General features: G+C 40.7%; 1 protein-coding gene across 1 annotated transcript in view; it reads left to right on the forward strand.

Annotated features, from left to right (window-relative positions):
- Positions 1-12,018, forward strand: part of SLC16A4 (solute carrier family 16 member 4) — a 22,226-nt gene that overhangs the window by 1,465 nt on the left and 8,743 nt on the right. The window contains 7 exon segments of the mRNA XM_007449291.1: positions 1-59; positions 4,091-4,223; positions 4,938-5,081; positions 5,260-5,421; positions 6,702-7,217; positions 9,392-9,603; positions 10,717-10,810. The exon segment at positions 1-59 is cut by the window's left edge and continues 13 nt beyond it. Coding sequence (XP_007449353.1) covers positions 1-59; positions 4,091-4,223; positions 4,938-5,081; positions 5,260-5,421; positions 6,702-7,217; positions 9,392-9,603; positions 10,717-10,810 — 1,320 coding nt within the window.

Raw genomic sequence — 12,018 nt, forward strand, 5'->3', positions numbered from 1 at the left:
CCTACACGAAAACCCTGGATGGAGGTTGGGGATGGATGGTTGTGTTTCATTTCTTCCTGGTAAGAATTTACTTTCCCCTTTGCTACTGCCTGAAAGAAGGCTCCCTGAGAAAGGCTCAGAGCAGACTAAGATCACTTATGAAATCCTTGACATTTGAATGGAAAGGGGGTTAGAGCACGGCCAGGAACTGCCAATGAACACAAGAGAAAGTTGAAAATGTCCTCCTTGAGTGAAAGCAGAAGCATTCCATCCTGTCTCCTACCCCTCCTTAAACCTACAGAGTGCTCCAGTTACCATCAGCAGCTCTGCCCTCGCTGCATGGCAGTTAGGATTTGGGGACAATAGTACATTTAACCATCCCAGAAGTAGCACTGGAAACCGCTAAAAAGTGCTTTTGCAGGGGTGGGTGGGGAGGGGGCTCCCCAGCTCAGCCCAGCACAGACATAACCCTGCTGGAAGCAACCTCCGTCTCTCCTAGGGGGCAGGGACTTTTCTTCTGTTCTGCCTGCTGTCCACTTCCCAACCCATCCCCGCCAACCATAACTTATGTTAGAGTTAGGTCCAATGTATATTTCTGACATGTCTGGAAAGGGAGAGAATGATGTGGATTCTGAAACTGGAGCCTGATTTTTCTCCTTCATCCATAAGCAGCTGGACTCCGCACTGTTTTTTAATTAACTTCTTTCCTTCAACCTCCCAGAAGCTCTTGGGGTCGTTATGTGAGACAGTGGTGATGTGAATCAGCATGCTCATTCTGATGGGATTGGTGAATCCCATTACAGCTATATCCCAAACAACCCTGAGAATGGCACCAGCTCCCCACTTCCTCTTAAGTGTTCCCAAGTAAGTTAACTTTGAGATGTATTCACAAAGACACCCTTCCCTCCTGATCCTCCTCCCCAGCCCAGCCCTACAGTAAGAAGCTCCCAGGGAAGGGAGTGCAGGTCCTGGTGACTACTAACTACCCTGAAGCCCACAATGTAGAAATACCACACCTCATCCCTTATGACAGAGAAGGGGAAAGTAGGGGAAGAAGTCCTCAGCCAGGATATACATAATACAAAACTCCGAACCACAGGACTCTTTGTTAAACATTAGATTCATTACCAAAGAATGTGGAATCTCTTTTTTTTTCCTCCCAGAAGTGTTACTAAAAAGGAAACTAAGGACACCCTAAGTCTGAGAGCCTTCCTGTGGCTGGGCCACCTCCCCACATCACAGGCTTTGCAGAACTGGCATTGTTGGTGAGGATCTCTAATTCTCCCACCTTTCTCCCCAGTAACCACCCTTCCTTTTCCTGCATTATCCTCTGAGGACAGGAAGTTATTTGATCAACTCAGTTGCTGGTAAGAAAAGTTGTCTAACAACCAGATTAATAAACAATGTCCCACTTTTTTGGGTGTGATGCTACTCATAAAAGCACACACACAAAAAAAACATTTTGAGTCCTCAAAATGTTAACAGTTAACTCAGGCCAATCACCCACAGTGGTAATGTGGGTACCTAAGATGACGATGCTTTTGTGTCTACATAAGTTACAAGTCTACTTTTCTATAACAGATGAGCTCCTGAAAAGGTGAGTGAAAAACCCAATAACAACATGTTCTTCAGGAGCTCCCTACTTTTTAAAAAAAATGACTCATAGTCTAACTTACCATACTTTATAACTACATATTTGCATGATTGTTTTCTGTATTCAGCCTGTGTCCCAGGACTGAATGTTCCATGAGCACAGGGGCCAAGTCTGTTTGCTCACCACTGCAAGCCCTAGTAAATAGCCTGGAACACAGTAGGCACTCAATATATACCTGTTGACAGATGGGAGGATGGATGGATGGATGATGGGGTAAGCCCATGTACAGTGTCTGATGTGGACTCTGGAACAGGACTGAAACCCATCAACCTTGGTCCAAAACATGAGATGAAATAGTATAATATAGATTTATCTAGTCTGCTTAGTTAACTAAGGGAATATCTGGACCTTGGGGAAAAGATTTTTAATAGCTCTGAGTCAAAACAGAAACAAAGTTGGAAGGTTACAAGTTAAGGGAGGGAGACAGGGTGGCTACAAAGGCTATGTCCTTGGCCTTCTTGATATACACAGTGGAAGGCACAGACCCAGTTATTAGAGACAAGTCATATCCACTTACAGCTGCTATGCCCAGACACCAAGGAAAGACCAGAGAGGAAAGGTGCTAAATTGGCTAGCCAAACTCAGATGGCTAAGAACATAGAGGCCAGCATTGTGTAGATGCCAGCACAGAACCCATGTCCACAGAAAAAGAGGAAGAGTAATTTTACAGAATGACGCCTCATTGTCACATTCCCTGCTCATGAGAGGAGGCAATCACCGCCCTGTATTTTAAACTGAAAGAAACAAGTCTGGGTTATTTAAGGTTCATGTATATTCTCTAGCCTCATTACCTGATAGAGGTGCCTTTAAGGCACGTTATGATTACAAAGTGCTTGATAAAATGCTTTTTTCATTTTTGAATATATAGCCCTGGTGTCCATAGCATTGTTCACTCTAAATAAGGAAAGTCTTGTAGCTTCTATCAAATCAGAATGGGAAAAAGTACATTAAGGGACTTTCTCCTCACCACCCCATCTTTTGCAACCTTGGAGCACCACCACTGATTCCTAGTCACTTACTCCAGACAAGAAATAATACTAGTCTGAAGTAAGAGTCTAGCGGAGAGGATGGAGGGGAAGGCCTTGGTTATTTTATTCAGTAGGTAGAGGCTGAGGGAAGGAGGTTCCTAAGTGGAGGCAGATCTCTGATTTGGGTGAGTGGGTGGATGGTACCAATCAAGAGAAATGAAAAGGAAGAGTAGGCATGGGATAAGAGAAAGATGAGTTTAGTTTTGGATAAGTTAACCTGAGTTAGAAAGATATGGTAGACATTAATATGAGTCTCGAGCTCTTGGGAAAGCAGAATGGTTGCACAAGATAACAGAAACATAGTTAATAGTTTGAGTATTAAGTGCTAAGTATTACTTTACCAGAATTTTCTCAGTCTTCACAGTCCTATGAGCTAGGTGACATTTACTTTTCTTCTACTTTATAAAAGAGGAAGCTTAACTTCCGTAGTTTGCCCAAGGTCACACCCCTAATAGGAAGCAGAGCCAGGATTCTGGCCGAGGCAGGCTGACTGCAGATGAAACACCACGGCCACTGAAAAAAAGGAAAGGACAGGGGCCACTAAGAAGCCCCTGGAGACAAGAGTGAGTACATGTGGCTCCTGGGCTTTGACTGACTGCAGAGCCTGGCTAGGCCTCCCTTCTAGTTCCTCTCAGAACCTTGCTCCTCACTGCCCCCCTTCTAATCAGAATTCCAAGAAACAAATGCTGGTACTCCACTGAAAGAAAACCTGACCTCAAAAGAGGAGCTCCCCCTAGTGGAAGGAAGGAGGGTGGTGCGGGCAAAAGGGTTAGATGGGACAGAAAAGAAGGGTGGGGCACATGACCCAACCGTAAGGTGACCATACATCCTCATTACCCTTGCTGTCCAGGCATCAATTAATAGCACTACTTTTCACTCTCAAAGAGCTTCAACTGGGTGACAAATTATTATGGTTGCCGTATTTATATACCAGGTGAGGGAGGGCACTCAGCTCAAAAGCAGAGTTAAAGCAAAGCTAACCTAAGGACTGACAGAAGAATTCTTTTGGATCAACACACATCTCTCACAAAGGTAACTGGAATTAGCTGTTTTTAACAGATGCTACTGTAACAGGATGGTATAGTGGTTGGTCTGGAGTCAGTCTATCTGGGTTCAAGTCTTAGCTCCAGCATCCCCATCTTGAGCAAGTTTTAAGCTAAATCTCAATGTCCTGAATTTCTAATACAATATTGACACACCTATTCCATGCCTTTGTAATGAGAATTAAATGAGGTGCTTTCATGTAAAGTGATTAGACACTCTAAGTGGACAACCCGCCCCTAAAATTTAAAATGTTACAAAGAGGAACTGGCAAACAAACTGGTAAAATACAGGTGACACAGAGAATCAGAGCCTCCAGCAGTTCCAACCTCCCCTGTAATGGCTTACTCACCACCTGACTTGGACTCTTTGGTCTGCTTTGATTTAGGTAAATGTATTCGTGATGGGGATGACCAAGACTTTTGCAATTTTCTTTGTGGTTTTTCAAGAAGAGTTTGAAGGCACCTCAGAGCAAACTGGTTGGATTGGATCCATCATGTCATCGCTTCGTTTTTCTGCAGGTATAAAGCCATCAGTAAGCTTGCTGTCCAAGGAAAAGGACCACCAAAGGGCAATTCCAAGAAGACTCACCTATCAGTCAATCAAGACTGAAGCTTTGCTAAAACTCAGGTTCATTTATCAATATGTAAAGCTGAGAAAAGGACTTGCAGTGTTTAGCCTCCGCTTGACTTGGAAAGACTAGAAAAATTAGTGCTTAAACAAAGAAAGGTGAAGAACCCAACTATTTAATTCCATGATTCAATTTTCATGCCTTGTTTCTTTCAACAGTGTCTTAATATAGGTCCAGTGAGCCAGTCTCTCAACTGGAATGTCGACCATAAAGCTCTGACTATAAAGCTCTAAAAAACAGAACCAATTCCTCTTCCTTTAGTTCTAGTTGGAGCTAGAACATGGTGTAGATAAATAATTGAACTTTGTTCTAGTCATAGGTCACTAGAGGCAACCTTTTTTTGCAGAGGTTTCATAATGCATTTTCAGCAAGCTTCCTTTCCAAACCTGCTTATTTACATCTTTTCTTTAAAACAAACAAAACTTCTTCCTAAAAGCAAAATAGTGTGGGGCTGGGAATGTTAAGAAACTCAATACAGACACCTTTTTGAAGGATACACAAATGTAGAGTCCTCTTACTTCCCTTCAGTCGCCCATTTAAATTGCACACCAGAAGATAAAGGATGCCAGAGCACATTTAACTAGCATTTGTTTCTTTTCCCAAGGTCCCCTAGTTGCTGTTATTTGTGACATAATTGGAGAGAAAACTGCCTCCATTCTTGGGGCTTTCCTTGTTACTGGTGGATATCTGATCAGCAGCTGGGCTACAAGCATTCCCTTTCTTTGTGTGACTATGGGATTTTTACCTGGTGAGTCCATTGTAAAAGTTAAGACTTAAAAAAAAAAAATGGAACCAGGAACCTTCCCTTTTACTCTCCATGAGTTCAAAAGGCCTACTTAAATTATCTCAGGTCCGGGAGAATATCTTGTCCAGTACCAAGCCACTTAATGTAAAAGTGATTCCAAGCTATTATGTTTTTCTTTTAGGTTTGGGTTCTGCTTTCTTGTACCAAGTCGCTGCTGTGGTCACTACCAAATACTTCAAAAAACGATTAGCTCTTTCTACAGCTATTGCCCGTTCAGGGATGGGATTGACATTTCTGTTAGCGCCTTTTACAAAAGTCCTGATAGATCTATATGACTGGACAGGTGAGTCATTCTAAGTTTCTGAACCATCAACTCTGTAAGATTTAATGTTGAGCCCTCTCTATGATGACCACAGAGGAAGTGAGCATGATTCTAAAGTAAAGTATTCTTCCTTGGAGAATATATGGCAAAAGAGACTCTGAACTACTTGCAGGCTTTGCCCGCCATGCAGGCAACTCAGAGTTCACCACAGAGTTCAAGTCTGAGGGGATGGAGGGCAATCTATGCGGCTGGGGAAACACACCTTTGCAGGGAAAGCGGTACTCCTGCGGAAACAAGGATCCTCTACTCAAAGCATTCTCTTCAAATTTTCTCTTTAAGAAAAAAACCCTGCATTTAAAAAAGTCTCCTCCATCAGATTCACTAAAATAGACGGAAAAAACTTGAGTGAAAAGAGGATTATGTTCCTTAATACTTAATCTTTTATATACTGTCAACTATAAATTTTCACGAATAAAAACCATTCACTCCACAATTTTCTTCATACCTGAGATAAAACATTTGGATTAAAATAACCTCAAAGTATTGGGGGAAAAAAATCTATGTATATGCACATATATGTGAATATATAAGCCTATTCCTATCTACAGAGCAGTTTTGTTGAACTTTTCCTTTCCTGATTAAAAAAACCACCAGTAGTCTCATGGTGAACAAGACCAGCTGACAAATCCATAAGACAGGATAGCAGAACCTACAGCTAATTCTATCTCTAGAAGCAACACACCCAAGTCACAGCTTTGGTCAGGACATGCTGAAGTCAAGCAACTACTCAGCTTCAAAGGCAACACTAGCTTGTCTTCTTTCGAGGACATTTAAAACATCACGGGATGACAGGCTATCTCCTCTTCTAAGGCAGTTTCCAAATGATTCCCGTTACCTAATGCTGTATTTTCTGTACCTAAATCTACACCCTCCCTTCAGGATATTTAAAACACATTGTAATTTTCTAACATTTGAAATGACTTCCCCCCACCCCAAACCATTTTTTTCCTTTAGCACAAATAACTCTCCTTCCATGCCCCCTAGTGGCACAGCTTTCCCCTTTTCTATCTGCAAGGACTCCCTGTTTTCACAAGGATACAGCAGTGTGTACGGCTAACAGTTAAGTCAATGGATTTAAATGCTTTCAGCTAAATACAAGGACAAAGCAGTATTTTCAGGAATTACTGCACTATGACTGAATATTTAGTGGTGGGGCCTCTTCTGAGCCTAAGCATACAGAATATTGTGAAATGAGAGAGGTAATTTTTAGCTTAACTTCTCAATTTCTCTCTCCTGTTTAGGTGCCCTTATATTATTTGGAGCAATCACATTGCATTTGGTGCCTTCTAGTATGCTCTTGAGACCCACCCATATCAAAAGCAAAAGCAATTCTGATATTAAAGATAAAAGTAGCAGTTTTTCTGCAAGTGGTCCAGAGGCAGCATGTGGGACAGAAACATCATGCCGCAATGAGATACAAGAGTCTGCCATCAGGGACAATACTATGCAGGATGGACAACCTGGTATAAGTTTAACAGTCTCAGAAAACCAAAATGAAGAGTTCCACAATGAACCTAACAGGAACAGACTCTTCCAAAAAACTAATGAAGAAAGTTATGGGAATAAGACTCTTTTGTGGAGCTGCAAACAAAAACTCTTTGATTTTTCTCTTCTTAGGAATCCTTTTTTCTACATATTTACGTGGTCTTTTCTCCTCAGTCAGTTGGCGTATTTCATCCCTACCTTTCACCTGGTAGCCAGAGCCAAAACACTGGGGATTAATATCATGGACGCCTCCTACCTCGTTTCTGTAGCTGGTAAGAAAGTCTACTTCAAACTCACCCTCAAAAGGAGAAATGAACTTAATTTTACAAAAAATTTATTAATTTTTAAAAAGTTTAAGAAGAATATTTTTTTAAAAAAAGGAGTTGTGGGAAGGCCAGAAAAGTAAGTTTTTTGAGGCTGGTGGGAGCAGCAGGACTTTCCCTCCAACCTGTCACTGCATCTTGCACACAGGCTCTTCCCTACCAGACAGCGGACCCCAAAGCAAGTCTTATTTTCATATGTCAGTATCTAAGTATTTGTTGGATACCGAACTTTAGAAAGCTGGTGCTCAGTGACAACAGCCATTTTAGCAAGCAAAAACAATCCTACGTAGGCTGCACAGTTCAGTGGTTGAAAGGAATGGCTCTGGAGCTAGACTTTCCAGATTCAAGTTTTTGCAGTGTATGACAGTGTGACCTTGGGCAAGATACTTGCCTTCTCTGTGTCTCAATTTCCTTGTAATATATGAGTGATAGCATCTACTCTCAGAAGGTTATTAGGATTAAGCAAGTAATGCATGTAGAGTTCAGAATAGTACATGAACTACTGTAAGCATTCAATAATGTTCTAGTAGTATTTGTAGCTAAGAATTTTTCCCCCTTTAACTCAAAGTAAGAGGATAAGATAAATAAGCATACTAAGGCTAGTCATTAATGGGTAGGCTGACATTTAAAATGAACTAGAATGGGGGGCTTCCCTGGTGGCGCAGTGGTTGAGAGTCCGCCTGCTGATGCAGGGGACACGGGTTCGTGCCCTGGTCCGGGAAGATCCCACATGCCGCGGAGTGGCTGTGCCCGTGAGCCATGGCTGCTGAGCCTGTGTGTCCAGAGCCTGCGCATCCGGAGCCTGTGCTCCTCAACGGGAGAGGCCACAACAGTGAGAGGCCCGCGTACTGGTTAAAAATAATAAAAATAAAAATAAAATAAAATAAAATGAACTAGAATGAAAAAAACAATCCTTTTAGTTGAGTACTTATAAAAATGTATGGAAACAGAATGCTTGATCTAGAAGATATGGATTCTTTCAACTGACAAAATAGGGAGTCTAAAAAAATGAAAATGAATGAAATGGAACTGGTTTGTTCTATCTGGAAATTCTCAGTAGCTCAACATTAACTTTTCTCTTGCTAATTTCTGGAAAAGACTATTTACCAAGCCCTTGCAAAACTGACTGCACCCCATTTCCAACTGCTTCAGTCAAATAAAACTTGTGTACACAAGAAAAAGATACATAGCTAAACTGACTTTTTTTCCACTAAAGTGTCTGGTAGTATCAATTTAGATCAGATTAGGGCTTTACAGCAGGACCAAAGAACATAATAAAGTTTCAATATGTATCCTAGGAAATAACTGTAAAAATAGATATAGAGATGGCAGTATGAATTTTTAATTCCTTTTTGTGGAGTAATTTATGTTTGAACCATAGGAAAAATTTTAAGTATAAAACAACTGCAGCTCATGCTCCTCTTGGTGAAAATCTTTCAGTATTTAACTGCTACATTAACATATAATAGGATAAAGGATAAGAATGTTCTGTTATCATAAAACTAAGTGAAAAATCTTATTCTTAAATTTTATTCAAGTTACACCATAGTTCCAGTGTTCAAGAGATGATCTCCCATTTCCAGACTTTCTACATATTTTCAAGTTAAACATAATAGCCTTTGGAGAAGGACTTAATTACCAAAACCTCATATACAATTATGAGTCTCAACATCTGGTTTTTTTCTTCACCATAAGACTTTATTATTTATACTCCAGTCGTCCACATGACTTCCCCAGGACACTAACCTGTGGGTTTACTAATCTTCAAGAAATATCACTTCCTCACCACTTCAAGGGAGGCGTACTGAGCCCAGCGTTCTCTATAACCTGGTATTCCGTTTGGCGGTTATGAGTTTGCCAAACACACTCAGAAAAAATACCTGGTGAGTCCTCTACCCAACACTGAAGGAGCCTTTCTGGTATTTTACTGATGTGTCTGGCATAGCTAAGTAAATGATAGAATCTATTGGTACACAAATGGAACCGTTTTTTTTCTCTTATGTCTCAGCCTCAGGATGAAGTCATATTACTTAGGAAAAGATGCCTTATGCATTTACAGTTTTCAAAGGGGCTAGGAAAATGGAATTAGGATTTCATTTAAGACCTTTTCAATACTGTTCCAGGTATCACTGAGACAGTCAGTCAGATTATCTCCGGATGGGTTGCTGATCAAAACTGGATCAAGAAGTATCGTTACCACAAGTCTTACCTCATCCTCTGCGGCATCACTAACCTGCTTGCTCCTTTTGCCACCACATTTCCACTACTTATGACCTATACCATCTTCTTTGCCATTTTCTCCGGTGGTTACCTGGCATTGATACTTCCTGTACTGGTGAGTAGACGCACTCATGAATGTTCTTACACCATTTAGTAAAAGTGTTAACAATCACCTCCCCAAAAGAGAAAACATATTTTGTATTAATTTTATAACGAAAAACAAACATACTCAGAAACCTTGTAGCTATATCTTATCCAGCTATTCATTTTACCTTGGGGGGGGGGGCGGGGGGGGAGAGGACTATCCCCCCGGGGGACATGGGACAGGAAAGAAGAGCAAAATAGGGATCAGAAGGATTCCATTTTGCTTATCAGTCTCGCAAAATAGGGATCAGAAGGATTCCATTTTGCTTATCAGTCTCCTAGGTTAGACTTCTGTCCACTTCTTTCCTTCAGGTCCAGAAATTTCTTTGGTTCTAAGACACGTCTTGGAAGAGTCCCTTAAAAGAAAAAACGGCTTCCTGACCAGCACTGGCTTCTCTCTTGTTGAGAGAAGTTCTGTATACTTTAATAAGGACATTATGTTTTTAACTCCTCTCCATCTTTACCCCCAATTGACATGAAGTCCTAGACCTGAACGGAATTGAGTTATACAAATACTTCTGGGTTTTTCTTGGAACCCCATGGGTTCTTAGAACTAGGCCCCCAGTGTGCTGCAACAGAATCCCCCGGAATCTTCTGACCTGATATCAATATTAGCATAAGTGCTGCAGGATCTTATGAAGCTTAAGCAAAAATCAAACTTTCTAAAGCTGAAATCAACTCCTGTGATATCTGATTTCTTATAAACCAATGGTTGGTATTCAGCCATAGGTGGATTCAATAATACCACTGTCAGCTCCAACTGTAAATACCATTTCCTAAACAGAGAAGAGCAGTGAGGTTCAGGGGAAAAAAGTATCCCTGAACCAATTAAAAGATTTTTAAAAAGAAACAAAAACCAACGCTCCTTACTAATAAAATGAAAACACTGTCTGCCTACTGAAATTACTATTCCCTATCTGCCTCAGCTCTTTCATAATATCAGGGTAAAATGCCATCCAAATCACCTCAGAAGTCAACTGTTCACAGTTTCAGATGACATACACAGTATTTGCCCCTCTGTAGGCAAAGGTCTCCACAGAATTTCACCCTCAATATGGCTAACATTGGATTCTAATCCCTGCAGGTTGATCTGTCTGGGAATTCTATGGTACACAGGTTCCTGGGGCTTGCCAGTTTCTTTGCTGGGATGGCTGTCCTTTCTGGACCACCTTTAGCAGGTAACAGCTTACCCACATTCTGAGTAAACTTCAAAAGCAATGAAACAAAATGCTGATCCATGATTAATGGTAACACGTAACAACGTTATCAGGTTAAAAGAAACTGATGATTATCTCTGCTGTTCCTATACCAACTCTCACAACTCCATCACTAATCCAGGAGATTCTCTGAGGGTTAATTCAACAGATGTGCACTAGGCAGATTCTTACATTCTCTTGGGAGTCTTAGAGCAGGGATTGTGTGTGTATCTACTTCTCTGGGGAGACAATCCAGAGTTTTATCAGATGCCCAAAGACCTATGATGGTTAAAAACAAAAACCAACAAAAGCTGTCTTGGATTAAGGCCAGAATCTGTGGAGAGGATATGCGGGGCCACTGGAGAACATTAAATACAAGTAGAGTAAAAATTGGGGGAGTTCTGTTTTTAAGTCAACTTTAAGACTGAAGCATTGTTTTACATTCACTTTTTACCTATTGGGACATTTTGTGCTTGCTGAACATTTAATCTAAGACTATTAAAAGACTGCCTACTCACAGTCTGTTTTCTTTAGGAAACAGACTTAAGCTTTAGTATCTTACACTACAGGTTCTCAATATAGTTGAATTACAAATTAGTACAGCATTTCCAATCATCCACAAAAAGGAATTCAGCCTAAAACTTACTTCTGCTTCCCTCAGTCCTGAAGTAAGACAGAAAAAGGGTCTGATCTTGTCCCACTATCATTTTTTTTAACTAAGTTTTATAATGACGTTAGATTTGCACCTCTATAAACTTAAGACTTAAAGGCAAATATCAAAAGTATAAAAACTTAATAAAAGAAATTATCACTGAAGGTAAAACAATGTACCACTATCTGAGTTTCAATTTAGGTATACCTATCTAAAGGAAAAAATTACACAAATACACAACTAAGTCCTTATTTGCATTTATGAACACACCTCTTCCCATGAGCTCTAACTCAGCCAATACTTCGTAACTGGAAAACAGGCTAGAATTTTATAGCCCAGAATTGTTATACAGGGAGTGGTAAAAGACCAAGCACCAGAGGTGGCTAGCAGAGCTACTCTATGGCTAGTATCCAGGTCAGTGAAATACCGAGTTCAAATACAGTTTGCTGATGAATTTTTTCAATTTTGACCCTTCTTCACCGGCTGTCCTAATGATGCCTTGGAATTTTTCAAGCCTATTAGGCCAAAAGTGTAGGGA

Source organism: Lipotes vexillifer, unplaced genomic scaffold, assembly GCF_000442215.2.
Source record: "Lipotes vexillifer unplaced genomic scaffold, Lipotes_vexillifer_v1.1 scaffold393, whole genome shotgun sequence".
Classification (NCBI taxonomy): domain Eukaryota; kingdom Metazoa; phylum Chordata; class Mammalia; order Artiodactyla; family Lipotidae; genus Lipotes; species Lipotes vexillifer.